At 34.9% G+C, this 14760-nt stretch overlaps 2 protein-coding genes and 1 long non-coding RNA gene across 3 annotated transcripts in view; 2 read left to right on the forward strand and 1 right to left on the reverse strand.

Annotated features, from left to right (window-relative positions):
- Nucleotides 1-2415: 2415 nt before the first annotated feature.
- On the reverse strand, nt 2416-6447 carry LOC9320174 (NAC domain-containing protein 37). The gene is made up of 4 exons (XM_002886099.2): nt 5910-6447; nt 4540-4710; nt 4164-4435; nt 2416-3276 (listed from the first exon to the last, which is right to left on the reverse strand). The coding sequence occupies exons 2-4, from the start codon at nt 4703-4705 to the stop codon at nt 2617-2619; spliced, it is 1098 nt and encodes a 365-aa protein (XP_002886145.1). The 5' UTR covers nt 4706-4710; nt 5910-6447; the 3' UTR covers nt 2416-2616.
- Nucleotides 6448-7359: 912 nt separating this feature from the next.
- The window catches only part of LOC9322212, a 17308-nt gene continuing 9907 nt past the window's right edge, over nt 7360-14760 (forward strand). The window contains 11 exon segments of the mRNA XM_021032170.1: nt 7360-7809; nt 7903-8031; nt 12625-12792; nt 12904-12981; nt 12983-13042; nt 13136-13245; nt 13329-13461; nt 13832-13927; nt 13929-13953; nt 14026-14090; nt 14092-14388. Coding sequence (XP_020887829.1) covers nt 7507-7809; nt 7903-8031; nt 12625-12792; nt 12904-12981; nt 12983-13042; nt 13136-13245; nt 13329-13461; nt 13832-13927; nt 13929-13953; nt 14026-14090; nt 14092-14388 — 1464 coding nt within the window. The 5' untranslated portion in view covers nt 7360-7506.
- LOC110229771 lies at nt 8986-9944 on the forward strand. The gene is made up of 2 exons (XR_002333167.1): nt 8986-9136; nt 9511-9944. It is a non-coding gene; the product is annotated as an uncharacterized LOC110229771 (long non-coding RNA).

Here is a 14760-nt window from a genome sequence, read left to right on the forward strand (position 1 = left end):
TGAGATATAAGGCACGGCTTATAGCACAAGGATTCTCACAAAGACCGGGGATAGATTATGAAGAAACATACTCCCCTGTGGTGGATGCTAAATCTGGCTATATAAAGGAAAAGATTTGATTTGCGGCTAATGGATGTAATGCCTGCATATTTATATAAGTCCACCGGATAATATATATGAGATTACCAGAGGGTATTGAGCTCAAAGATAAGAAAGATTCTCGAGAATATCACTGCATAAGGCTGGACAAATCTTTTCATGGACTTAGACCAAATGGGCGTATGGAATGTTATAAATGATCCCATTAGTCCATGTATTTTCATAAAGAGGTTTGCAAACAAAGGATTTGTAATCATAGCAGTGTATATGAATAATTTAAACCTCTGGGTAATCGACCAAACAGTTGAGTATATCTAAAAGAAAGACCTAGGCAATAATTAAGTTCTGTTTGAGATTACAACCTGAGTACATGAATAATGGAATCCTTGTGCATCAAAAGGCATATACTGAAAAGTACTCAAGGATATTTAATAAGGACCAGGCCCGCCCATTGACCAGGCCCAATGGTGGTGAGAAGCCTTGGATTGGATAGTGATCCATTTGGTCCAAAGAAGGACGAGGAAGAAGTTCTCGGTCCTGAAGTGCCATACCTCAGTGTCATAGGAGTGTTAATGTACTTGGCTAGCCACACTAGACCAGACATATGTTTTGCCGTGAACCTCCTTTGTCTAAATTTAGTTTATGATCAACCCAAAGGCACTGGAAAGGTTTGAAGGAAGGTTTGGTTAAATTTTAAAGTTTATTCTTCCTACTTTGTTTATTTGGGTTTTATTCTATACTGATCTAACCAAAGAAGGTCTAGTTTGCTTTGGTTTAGTTTGTTTTGCTAATGCAGGTAAGATCAGATTATGACATGGCCAATAAATAGGAACTACGTGTGGCTTGATCCTTTCCAAGGGTACGTAGGCAGCCTTCTTCAAGGCGCATCTACTACAACATCAAAGATCATCATATGTGAAGACAACGTAGCCATGTATCGCTCAGCTCAAGGACGGCTACAAAAGGATGGTGAAGTTCAAGTGGTGCAAGTTCGTTCAAGCAACAACTTAGCCGATCTCTTCACTAAAGCACTACCGACAACAACATTAAGGAAGCTCACGCATCAAATTGGAATGCGGAGACTTAAGGACTTGTAGGGATGACCAAAACAGGGGGAGTAATGCGTGCTGTACTCTTTTTCCTTCACCGTTATTTTGTCCCAATGGGTTTTCCTGGTAAGGTTTTAATGAGGCAGCATTCCCAAGCGCATTACAAAGATCCTTTGGCATCTACACGGTTATGTCATCCAAGGGAGAGTGTTGTAAACCACATAACGGATGGACTCCATAACCGTGGCCCATGTCCATGTTCTAGAAGGCCCATGTCCATGTTCTAGAAGGTCCATGTCTAGCTTTTAGAAGACTCGCCCAATAACGGTTTATGTTAGTCTTAATGGGCTTTGGGCTTTAGGGTTTCCTAGTCCAATTGGGATTTGTCTCCCTTATTGTGTATATATAAGTTGTAACCTCATTCATTAATCAAGAGAATACGCGAGATTCATAACAATCATATATTTTAAATCGTTGAATTGAATATAAAAAGGCTTGATACTTATGTATGAATAAGATGAGGCCTTAAGACTTTTGAAACGGCCCAATTTGGGGGTTATACTAAGCCCATACGGTAGTTCACTTATCAATGGGTAGTGTGTACTACGGTAGTTCACTTATGAACTCTTTGGGAGTGAAAAAGGGAGGCCATAATATGGTTGATTAGAAAGTTTTGTTTTTCTTGGTGATTTGTCGCAATTAAAAAGTCGTTAATTATTTCCAAATCAACAATCAATCATATAAATTAATTAGCTACTTTCTTTTTAGAAAACAATAAACGTGGAATGTTCCCATTCCTAACATATATTTCTCTCTTAAAACTATTTTTAATATCCACCGTACGTTTTCCTTATGAAAAATCATCTCTAGTAATTTTCCTCGTGGAAAAAGTTGCATGAGATGTGAGAACCAACATCTAACACTTATTAGTTATTATATAAATTAAATTTCGAAGTGAATAAAGATTTTTAAAAAGATTGATATGAGATGAAATAAAGTTTTAAATTGAAGACTCTTGCTCCCAAAGTCTCGTTAGTGTTGTGGACGACAAAGCATGCCCAACGGAGCCCCGTTGTGCACACCGCACGCTCGACATCTCCTTACCCCACAACAATGATTTCTAATTCTGATTCCTAATTATACTTAAATTAGTTGCTCCTTTAATCATCTCTATAAGACTGACTAACTTTAAATTAGAAAACCACAAAATTCATACCGTCAGGGCGTAACAATAACTCTACCCTAGTCACTCAAACTCGAATATAGATAGTACGTAACGTAATATACATTCATATCCTCACTCATTCACAACCCTAACGCATTCTTTTCATAAAACTAGATATGGTAACCATATATATATATATATCTTTTTAAAATAAGTTATACTGTTAATTAATAATTTCATATTAAGTTTAAGGCAACGTACCAACACATCTCACCATGGCATCTAGCCATCTATGTAGTTCATTCAATTATCAAATACGCAAATCCCAATATCATAATCCGAGTTTGTACTCAAGAACTCACTGATGAACCTGTTCTCTTCTTCTCTCTCGTTCAAAAACATCGACGAATCAATCTCCACATCATTCTTGTTTTTATCTTCATTAGCTATATGATGACCTGCGAAACCTGAAGTTCCATTATCTTCTTGGCTCATAAGTTGTGAAGCAACAAACTTATCTAACTCTCTCCAATCTCCCGTCATCATTACTTGCTTTTTCTTCTTTCTTTTATTCTCTCGGCTTATTAATGACTCGAAGCTTTCTTCATCCTCTGATGGGGTTTTGTAGTTACAATGGTTGTCCATTGATGTTATGGACATCGAGCTCGAAGGCCTTTTCATCAGCGGGAGAGAAGGACTTTGGAGTTGCGGGAGCTGAATGAATTGATTTGATTGCATATAGTTTAGACCGTCAACCATTCCTTCTAGTTCTTGCTTACACATCAAACCTTTTCCAAAAAGTTTATGTTGCTGCTTAGATATGTAATCAATCGGGTCCGTAAACGAGTTAACGCCATTCGATGCGACTTCATCATAGAAGTAACTTGAGGTCCAAGTTTCCGTGTTCTTGGCTTGCCCGGTAGCTCTTTTCTTGAATGCTCTACAAACCACCCATCCTTCTTCCTAAAAAAACGAAGATGCACACAAATGATCATAAGAAGACATAACATGTGAATAGAAACTTTCGCTTGTTTTGATGTTTCAAAAAATTGGTAAAGCATCATATTATCCGTAAGGCCAATGCAAACAAAAAGATGGAGAAAAGGCAGTTAAATTTTAGTGAAACACACATAAGGACATGCTTGAAAAGTGTGAGACCAAAAATAAGAAAGCTAGTGAAATCTTTAGGTACGTACTCATGCAATCTAATAGAGTTTCACTTTTGAACTTTATTGACTTTAAGATATTGGAAAAACAAGCACACAACTATAATTCATAAACAATATATATTACAAACATATATATAGATCAATGTTTATAGAGGAAATTTCTAGCGTACCAATATATATGCTATAGATAAATACAAAAGGTAACAATTTATAATTGTTATAATTTATAAACGAGACAAAGTTTTACACGTTTACTACTTCAAAAGGAAATGTGATTGAACTTCTTTTTTTTTTGTAGTGGAAAACTGTAAATTCTGCATTGACTGAAATTATATACGAGTTTAGGAGAGACTTTTTACTTCCTTTTTTCTTTTCTGATTGAATATGTGTATTATCCTACATGAGTTATATACGTAATGGAATTTCACCTAAAAGTTAGCATGTGCCTCACAAAAGAGCCAAAGAGACAAGAAGCCCTAATTAAAACAAAAATGTTTTGTCCCCACCAAAGTAGAAACACAAGTACCAGCCCCATGGAAGTTTGTATAAAAAGAGGACATGAAAAAGGGTGAAAAGATGAATATGAAACTTAACAATTTATCATATGATTAATCTTGATTAATAAGGTCAATCCATCAAATTGAAAATGATTTAATTATATGAAATCATTAAACAATATACCTGGGGCGGTGCATTCTCATCTGACTCGAGCCGGTACTCATGCATGATCCAATCGGATTTCTGGCCATTAGGAGCACGTCCTTTGTAATACACAAGTGTTTTCCTCATTCCAATTAGTTTTGTTTTGTCGTAAACAGCTTTGTCTCTTCCCGTGGCTTTCCAAAATCCAGCCATGGTCGCTCTATTAGTTCTTGTCCCCGTTGGATATTTTTTGTCCTTGTGACTAAAAAAATACCATTCATTTTGCTCTTCATATCCGATTCGACATTGCTCTGTAACATAAAATTTAAGGTGATGATAAAATCATGATCAAGTTTATAAATATGAAAAGCCTAACTTAAGTAATTGAAAAAGCTCTGAGTGTTTTGTAAGTAACCTTGTAGATCCCATGGTTCGATTCTGTAGAGATCAATGTCTCTGATCACATCGAGATCAATCTTTTGCGATGCGATTTTCTTCCTTAGATAGTAACCGACAAGCTCTTCGTCAGTCGGATGGAACCTGAATCCAGGAGGAACGCTACAAGATTCCATTGACTCCATTATTTCTACACCAAGAAAATTAAATACTGGAATGATCAATAATATAAATATACATGTACGGAAATATGCTCTTATTTACGTATTTGCTTGTATATAATTTTTGAGATCACAACATATGATTCTAGAAGATTTTAAATGAATGGTAATATGGGATAGTGGAAGGCGATATATAAGAGCTATAATGAAAAACATAAGCTAAATTTTGTAGAGAACAATAAGAAGAATTGAAGAAATACAATTATCATTTATAGAGTACTATTTAACAAAATCATTTATAATGTACTCGATCGATAGATAGTTGACAAAAAGTTATGAGAAATATATAATCATATGTAAGCTCATTTCGTGGTGAATTTCCACTTGATCACCATTCAATTAATTTATCTCATGACATGTGATTTATGATCAAGAACTTACATAAATTTATTAATCTATATACATACATACCTAAAAAGATATTTACATGTATGAAATTTAGGTTTTGAGTTGAAGAAATCAAGATGAGATGCGATCATAACAAACGGACATGGGGAGTTTACTAATGATGCTGTCATGTTGTACATTGTTAGTAAATGGAGGCAATGATCATGAAGAACGGCGTTCTTCTCAAAACTCTTTTATATTAAAATAAAATTGAAATCAATCTATTATAATGATTAATATACTTAAGGATAACCCTAGCATTATACAAACAAAAAACAGCTTGTTCATCCAAAAAAAATATAGGGGACGATCCAAACCTATAAATTCATAAGAACCCATGTTTCTTTGTTTATAAGAAATCAGTTTTTTGCCCAAAAAAAAAAAAAAAGAAAAATAAATCAGTTTAATTTAAATCGAATATATATATATATATATATATATCATATCTCTCCTTTTCTTGCTGCAGATTCAACTTAAAACGACAGAAGGATTATAATGTTTTAACGGTCCTGATCGTTAAACATTTTACAAATATGAATCTAGGATCGATTGATCATTAATGCCATCTTTTGATCAAAATATGTAGGGAAAGCTACATATATAAAACCAGATAACATAAAAAAAAAACATGATCAAAAATAGAAATTAGTGATGCTCAAAAGTTACAAATAATCCACAAACGAAGTCCAAAGAACACACATAATTAACAAAAAGAAAAAGAGCACACATACGTATAAGTAATATGTGTTTGAAATCCACTCGTTAATAATATTAGGGTTACCTTCGAGTATGTGACGGAAACAAAAACAAAACCTAGGAAGATCAATGGTGGTGAGAACAACTTAATTATCAATATGGGAGCTAGAAAGAAGAGAGCAGTGGTGAAGAGAAGAAGAAGAAGAAGAGGACTGAATTAAGGAGAAAGACGATCCGATTTGGTGAATATAAAGGTGAGGAGGAGAGAGTGTGGACCGCTCCATTGCGCGTGGCCTTCACCATGTCCCCATTCATTTACATCACACTCTCCTCTTGTTTATTTCTATTTTTTTTTTCTCTTTTTTAGCTTCCCCTGTTTTATTTATTTATGTACTCTCATTTTCTTTTCTTTTCTTACCTAACGCATGTATATATTTATGAATTAACCTAAATCCTCAATCTAAAGAGTTATATATGAGTTGGTTGTTATATGCTTAATAAGATTAGATGATTCTGATTTAGAGTCGCAAAAAATGTGAGCACTGTAATTATGGTTTGATTTATACCATAATTAATCAATAGATATATAATATATAGTAAAATTTCTATAAATTAATAGTCGATAAACTAATAAGCGGTAGAAAGCAGATGTGATGGGAGAGAGAGAGAGAAGAGAATGTTGCAAATCATGAATTTGTAGCGGCAAAAAATGGATGTAACGTTCATGATGATTATTTTAAATTGTGTGTAATTTTTTGATGTTAATAATATATTTTTTTTGAAGATCAGATTTTGGATCTAAGTCCATACAACTAGTATCAGAATAAGTTGTTTGAGTTGCGATTCAGGAAACAATGAGAAGAGAAAATGGTTCGATGCATAGTATTTGCAAGTTCGATAGAACATTTCACTTTTATCAGATTTTTTATATATTATATAGTTTGCTTTGAAATTTTTGTAATTAAATTTCACCTTTATTTTTGGAAGATTTCTAAAATTATATCCTAAAGATATTTTAGATAATGATTTTTTTTTATCTAATGGTTGACCAATGGTTAATTAATGTTTCTACACAAATATGAGATTCGATTATTAAAAATGATAAATTATTGCAGACTAATGGAAGCAAGCCTATCAGAGATTTAGCGGTGTGCAAATAGAATTATTGTGATTTAGTAATAGATTTACAATATATTATGAAGAATAAAAAAGTTATTGAATAACTTTTTCATTAATCATAGTTTGCATCTGTAGATGTTCTGGCTTTTAGAATGATCTTTGATTGACAAATAAGCTAAAACCTCTTTTTGTAATTATGTAGTTTAAAGGTAATTAATTATGTCAAAACCAATTACAGTGTATTTAATTTTAGAAGATACGGTTTAGTTTAATAATAAATTTTCTTGGAATTTTTTTTCATAATTATTTGAAAAACATAAATGTTAAAAGATGCATGCAGCTTCTAATGAAATAAGTTGTTATAAGCGAAAATATTCAAATCTAACAATGAAATGATAAAGTACAACCCTAATAAACGGTTCTGTGCAGAAAGTTATGAAAAAAACCCTTCTTCCTTCTATAAAATCTCGTCGTCCACTTTGGTTTAAGTTTGCTAGAGACTAGAGAAATATAAAGAATATCCAAACACAAAGAAAAAAAAGTGAGAAACTTTAGAAAAGCTAATGGAACCGATCGAGTACAATGTTTTTGAGTCCTCTAAATGTAACTCCCACGACGACGACCATGGATGGAAGAAAGTCGTGTCCCGGAAGCGCAACCTGAAGCAAAAACCAGCGGATGAAGAGGCCAATGGAAACCAACCTACCGGCGAGAACGTCAATGTGGAGGCGATGAATGAGAATCAGAAGGCAAAGAAAACTAAAAAGTCAAAACCCAAGAAAGAGATGAAGCCTATAGTGCCTTTTTCCGAAGCTGCGGCAAAGATCGATCCTTCACATCTTGCGGCTTACCTCGTCGAAATATCGGTAAGTCAGTGCATGCATGCGATGTGAAATTCTCATCTAAAATGGATAATATACGAATCAAAATTCATATTTTGTTGTTTTGTTTGGTTATAGAAAACATATGCGTATGAGCCGGAGGTTTAACTATTGAGATTTATCTATTACTTTGAGAGAGAGACTTCCGGAGTGCAATTTCCATGGTCAAAGATTCTCAAAGAGTCTCCTTTGCGCAAGCTGATCGATGTGATCGATGTTCCTTTTATTAACATATATGTATAATGGTTATTGTTAGAGTAAAGTTTCCTTTAGCTTACTCTAAGTGTATATAAGGAACATGTGTATCAACATTCTAATCAAGAAGATTAATATCATATTTTTACACTCTCTCTCTAGTTAATATGGTATCAGAGCAAAAATGAGATTTTCTCTCTCTATAACAGAAATCTCAAAGCTTCTTCCGCAATATCATCATCTTCTTCTTCTTCTTCTTCGATTTCAGCTCAAATCAATGAAATCACCATCGTTATCATCCTAAATCTTCCATTTCTAGTTTCGTCGAGCTCCAATTTCATCAATGGAGATCTCGATTTCATCATAATCGCAATCTGTTTCGCGAATCATTTTTCCATTCATCACAGAAGCAATTGCTCTAAATCTCTTTCTGATCGATTCGTCTATCTGAATGAGTCATATGAGTCTACAAGGAGACACATCTTGATGTTAAAACCGATTCCAACTATTGAGGATGCCTTTAATATGGTGACTCAGGATGAAAGACAGAGAAGTATTAAGCCTTCTACATCAGAACCTGTAGTTTTTCAAACTTCAGGATCAAATCAAGCATCTGGATCATCCAACCATTATTCTCAAGATGTTTCTTCATATCAAGGTCAGCTGGATAATACAGCTTTTGCTATTCAGAATGGATATCGTCCTCGTGCACCACGACCTATCTGTACTCACTGTGGTCAAACTGGTCACGTTATACAAAAATGCTTTAAGCTTCATGGATATCCTCCCGGCTACATTCCAGGATTTAAGAGCACTTTCTCTAACTATCAACCTCAGAGATCATCTGCTCCATCTAATTTCCAGCCTAGAGGATATTCTCCAAACACTGTCTCTAGACCTCATTCAGTTGCCAATGTGATGACTAGTCCTATTCCCTACACTCCACCATCAGCAATAGATGCTATGAATTTGGATATTAGCAAGCTGAATGGAGATCAAATTCAGACATTGATTCAACAACTCTCAAGTCATATTCAAGTTTCAGAGCCTTTGGCACCTTCCCCATCCACATCAAAAGTCACAGAGCATGGTATAATGGTTGTTCAATCATCATCGGGTATAATTCCTTTTCCTTCTTCATCTCTTCGATATGAAAATGATCAATTAACATTCCAACATCAATGTCTCTCATCTTTATACTCTAATCTTCCTCATGGTAGTTGGATTATAGATAGTGGTGCTACTACACATGTGTGTTCTGACTTAGCAATGTTTGGTGAAACTACTACAGTTTCTGGAGTAACTGTTTCACTTCCTAATGACACTAGAGTAAATATCACACACACGGGCACAATATCACTATCTCATTCACTCATTCTTCATGATGTTTTACATGTTCCTTCATTCAAATTCAATTTGATTTCTGTGAGTAGTCTTTTAAAAACAAATCATTGCTCTGCTCATTTTTATGTTGATTCTTGTATAATTCAGGAGTTTATTCAGGGCTTGACGATTGGTAGAGGCATACTTCTGCATAATCTCTACATATTACAACTTGATGCACCTTCTACTCATGATGAATTCTCTGGATCCTTGATGGCTGATGGAATTCTTTGGCATCAACGCCTTGGACACCCATCTGCTGACAAGTTACAATGCATTTCTGGTACTCTTTCTTTGTCTAAGTCTGCTTTTAAACATCCATCTCATTGTTCCATCTGTCACTTAGCAAAACAAAAAAGATTGTCTTATGAGTCTCATAATCATTTGTCTTCACTTCCATTTGATCTAATTCATTTAGATGTGTGGGGTCCTTTCTCTATAGAGTCTGTAGAAGGATATAAATACTTTCTTACAATAGTTGATGATTGTACACGTGTAACATGGGTTTATATGATGAAGAATAAAAGTGAAGTTACACAACATTTCTTATCTTTTATTAAGCATGTTCTTACACAATATAAAGCTGTCATTAAAATGATTAGAACTGATAATGCTCCTGAGCTTGCATTTACTTCTATTGTTAAAGAACATGGAATGATACATCAATTCTCTTGTGCATACACACCTCAACAAAATTCTGTAGTAGAACGCAAGCATCAACATTTACTAAATGTTGCAAGATCATTGTTGTTTCAATCGAATGTTCCTATTGCATATTGGAGTGATTGCTTGTTAACTGCTGTTTTCCTTATAAATCGTTTACCATCTGTTTTACTCAAAAATGTATCACCATATGAACTTCTTACAAAAAGAAAACCTACTTATGATTTTTTAAAATGTTTTGGCTGTCTCTGTTATGTTTCCACTTTACAAAAAGATAGAACAAAGTTTACTCCTCGTTCAGAAAAATGTGTTTTCTTAGGTTACTCTTCTGGATATAAAGGGTATAAAGTACTTCATCTTGAATCTAACATTGTTTCGGTGTCTAGAAATGTTATATTCCATGAAACTATTTTCCCTTTTCATGATAATCCAGCATCTTCAAATTCTGAGATTTTTAGTAACACTATTTTACCATTACCTATTCATCTTCATAATGATTTGCAAGATAATATGCATGCTTCATCTAGTCAATCATCATTGCCTAATGATCATTCAGCTGCATCATCTACATTACCATCATCACTTACACACTCTAGTGTCACACCTATTTCACAAGAAACAGTTACAACAGAGACTGCTGTTGTTTCACTTCCTGTTGCTCGGCCAAAACGCACAGGTAAGGCTCCTAGCTACTTAACTGATTACCACTGTTCTTTCACACAAATTTCTTCTCCACCTAAAAAATCTTTCCCTCCACTCAAAGTCTTTACCACACCATATCCCATTTCTTCTGTTTTATCCTACTCTGCCTTAAAATCCCCATATCAGGCTTTTACTCTTTCTTACTCCATTGAAACAGAACCCAAAACCTTTAAACAAGCTATTGTATCTGTGCAATGGACTAAAGCGATGGATGTGGAACTTGAGGCTATGGAATTGAATAAAACTTGGAGTGTTGTCTCTTTGCCTCCAGGGAAGAATGTTGTTGGGTGTAAGTGGGTTTACACGATTAAATACAATCCTGATGGTACTGTTGAAAGGTACAAGGCGCGTTTAGTAGCAAAGGGATTCACTCAGCAAGAAGGAGTGGATTATTTTGACACTTTCTCACCAGTTGCTAAATTGGCCAGTGTCAAATTAATACTTGGTTTAGCTTCTAAGAAGGCTTGGAGCTTAACTCAGATGGATGTTACTAACGCTTTCTTGCATAGTGAGCTTGATGAAGAAATTTATATGAGTTTGCCGCAGGGTTATACACCAGTTTCTGGTTCTCTTCCTCCTAATCCAGTCTGCAAGCTTCATAAGTCCATCTATGGATTGAAACAGGCGTCTCGTCAATGGTATAAGTGTCTTTCTAAAGCACTTTTGGATGCAGGATTCATTCAATCTCACTCAGATGAAACACTGTTTGTCAGGCTGCAAGGTACATCATTCATTGCCATTCTTGTGTATGTTGATGACATTCTCATTGTCAGTAATGATAATGAGCATGTTACTTCAGTAAAAGCACATCTTGCAGATCATTTTAAGATAAAAGATCTAGGTCAGGCTAGATTCTTTCTTGGTCTTGAGATTGCTAGGAATTCAGAAGGCATCTCTGTTTGTCAAAGGAAATATTGCCTGGACCTTCTTACTGATGCAGGATTATTGGGCTGTAAACCTCGTTCTGTACCTATGGATCCAAAAGTTTCTCTAACAACAGAGACTGGTACATTACTTGAGAATGCAACATCATACAGGGAATTGATAGGCCGCCTTCTATACCTTTGTGTAACTCGGCCAGACATTACCTTTGCGGTACATAAGCTGAGTCGTTTTCTCTCATGTGCTACTGATGTGCATATGCATGCAGCTCAGAATGTTTTGAAGTACCTTAAAGGTAATCCTGGTCAAGGACTATTCTACTCTGCTAAAACAGATATTTGCCTCAATGGCTTTGCTGATGCTGACTGGGGAACATGTTTGGATTCAAGACGCTCAGTATCTGGAGTTTGTATATTTCTTGGAACTTCTTTGATTTCATGGAAGTCTAAGAAACAAGAAGTTTGCAGTGGTAGTAGTACAGAGGCTGAGTATCGCAGCATGGCTCAGGCCACAAAGGATCTTCTCTGGTTCAGTTACATGTTGAAAGATTTACATATTGAGGTTGAAACAAAGGCCAAGTTATTCTGTGACAATAAATCTGCAATGCACATTGCAAATAATCCAGTCTTCCATGAGAGAACAAAGCATGTTGAGATTGATTGTCATACAACTAGAGATCAAGTGAAGTTTGGGTTCTTACAAGTGCATCATGTTGATACTGAGAATCAGCTTGCGGATATACTCACCAAGCCATTACATCCGGGTCCTTTCAAATCCATACTTGGTCGTCTTGGTGTTTCAAGCCTCTTCCTTCCTCAGAAGTAATTCGGCTTGAGGGGGGCTATTAACATATATGTATAATGGTTATTGTTAGAGTAAAGTTTCCTTTAGCTTACTCTAAGTGTATATAAGGAACATGTGTATCAACATTCTAATCAAGAAGATTAATATCATATTTTTACACTCTCTCTCTAGTTAATACCTTTATCTCATATTCCTGAACTTGTCTACAAAACATCAGTCGATGATTGGATCGACCAACATCCAATTATGACACTATGTGGCTTCGTATTGTTTTCGTGTAATCCTATTTTCACTAAATTGGCAGCACAACAAGGAGGTTCCAAAGGTGGAGAGGATCCGGTAATTCTGGAATTCAAATTCATGATCTATGCTTATGCTAGGCATCATTTTTACCTATGTCTTTGTTTGACTAACTCCATTATGTTGTATTTTTTTTTTTTTTACGACTAGTTGGCAACATTTATTGCATTAGGAATGGTACTACGTAGCAGACCTAATGCTTTGGCTATTGTATTACCGACACTGAGGGGAGAAACGTAAGTATCAAGGACACAACAACCTTCCGCTTATAGTTTGGGTGACGGCTCAGGTTCGTGTGATCCCTTATGTGAACTAGGAGCAAGAGTACTGTTGAATTAATTTGTGTGTTATGAAATGTTATTGAACTATAAAATGTGGACAGGCCTCCCAAGGTGATTTATATGTAGGCTTGTATTCATGGGCGCGTAACTTGTTACCACTAGTCGGAAGGAACCCTCAGTCAAGGGATCTCATCCTACAGTTGGTTGAGGAGTGAGTCGTTTGTTTTCTTGTCATCTCCTTTTGCTATATACAATCGCCTCACCTTGTTTATGAAATTTTCTTCCTATCATCAGAATTTTGTCGAATCCAAAGGCTCGGACTATTCTTGTAAATTGCGCTGTTAGGGAGAAAGAGCAACTAATTCCACCACCTTCATTTAAGATCTTGTTGCGGCTTACTTTCCCTACTTCATCCGCAAGAGTAAAGGTAAGTAGTAAGTAGAATTTTAAGATATAATATTGCTATTACTTTTGTTATTTGATTAACTTGAAAAATGATTTGTTTATATACATAAGATTTTTATTATGGTGAATGACCAATTTTGTGCAACATTTTTTTATAGTTAATGTTTGTCTTCACTTATTATGTTTTAAAAGTTAGATATATATTGGTTCTTGTTTTATATAAAACGTTACACATATAAATTACATTACATAAACAATTATTAAAATGATGTTAACAAAGATAAACTAAACGACCTTATACCCCATGGCACGGGTACATCGCCTAATTGGAATTTATAAAAACAAAACTTTGGTGCATTTTGATCACAAGCATGGTCTTTGTATGCGCACAGGCTACCGAGAGGTTTGAGGCAATTTATCCCTTATTGAAAGAAGTGGTTCTTGCAGGAAGCAAGACAATGAAACAAGTCACTCAACAAATATTCACTTTTTTTTTTTAAATTAGCTAGAGAAGGTATTATTGAGTTTTTCTGCATCCATGTCTCTTGTCTGAATAGAGTTTTGATTTTATCGACGGATGTTACAGAAAATCATGTTTTAGCCATGGAAGCTACAGAAATCGCTATTTGGTCTGTGACCGAAAACTTTGATACATTGCTTCGAGCATTGGGACAATCTCTATGAAGAGAATCTAGAAGCTAGTGTTGCTCTTCTTAAAAATCTTGTAGACGAATGGAAAGATCATTCCCAAAAACTATAGTGTGATACTTTTACTCTCAATCAAACTATGAAGAGTTTCATACTAAAGAACGAAAAAGTCATCACTGAAGGAGGAGCCAATGCTTCTCTTTACAAAGAAGCTAACAAATATTGCAAAGTGATCTTGGGGAGACTCTCTCATGGAAGTGGCTGCCTCAAAGCTACCATTACTGTTGTGGTTCTAGCTACTGTAGGAACCACTGCTGCAGTTGTTCAATATATTTGTTTTTAGGATTCTGAACTGATTAATGAATGAAAATGGAATGAGATGACAAAATTGTGACTTGTTCAATTTTAAAATTGTTTGAAATATTATCATTTGGGTGTGATTTCCTACCCATTCATTCGAACTTTAAATTTTCTCTTAAATCATTTGAAATTGTTATCTATATAATAATTGAAGTATCAAACTCTTTGAGAAAGAACAAGATTATGTTGATAAAAGACTCTTCCTTTTATTCCCTTGAAAACTAACTCAAAACCAAGTTTACACAATCTTAATCTTGTTTAAACTAACTCAAGATTGTGTAAACTTGGTTTTGAGTTAGTTCCAAGGAATATC

The sequence above is a fragment of the Arabidopsis lyrata genome (genome assembly GCF_000004255.2).
Source record: "Arabidopsis lyrata subsp. lyrata unplaced genomic scaffold ARALYscaffold_3, whole genome shotgun sequence".
NCBI lineage: Eukaryota > Viridiplantae > Streptophyta > Magnoliopsida > Brassicales > Brassicaceae > Arabidopsis > Arabidopsis lyrata.

Excerpts from the sequence above, each read along its gene's own strand:
- LOC9320174 (XM_002886099.2), bottom strand. The coding sequence starts at position 4,705 with ATGGAGTCAATGGAATCTTGTAGCGTTCCTCCTGGATTCAGGTTCCAT. Across the intron at positions 4,436-4,539 it reads CGAACCATGGGATCTACAAG|AGCAATGTCGAATCGGATAT; the intron begins GTTACTTACAAA and ends TTTATGTTACAG. Across the intron at positions 3,277-4,163 it reads ATGAGAATGCACCGCCCCAG|GAAGAAGGATGGGTGGTTTG; the intron begins GTATATTGTTTA and ends TCGTTTTTTTAG.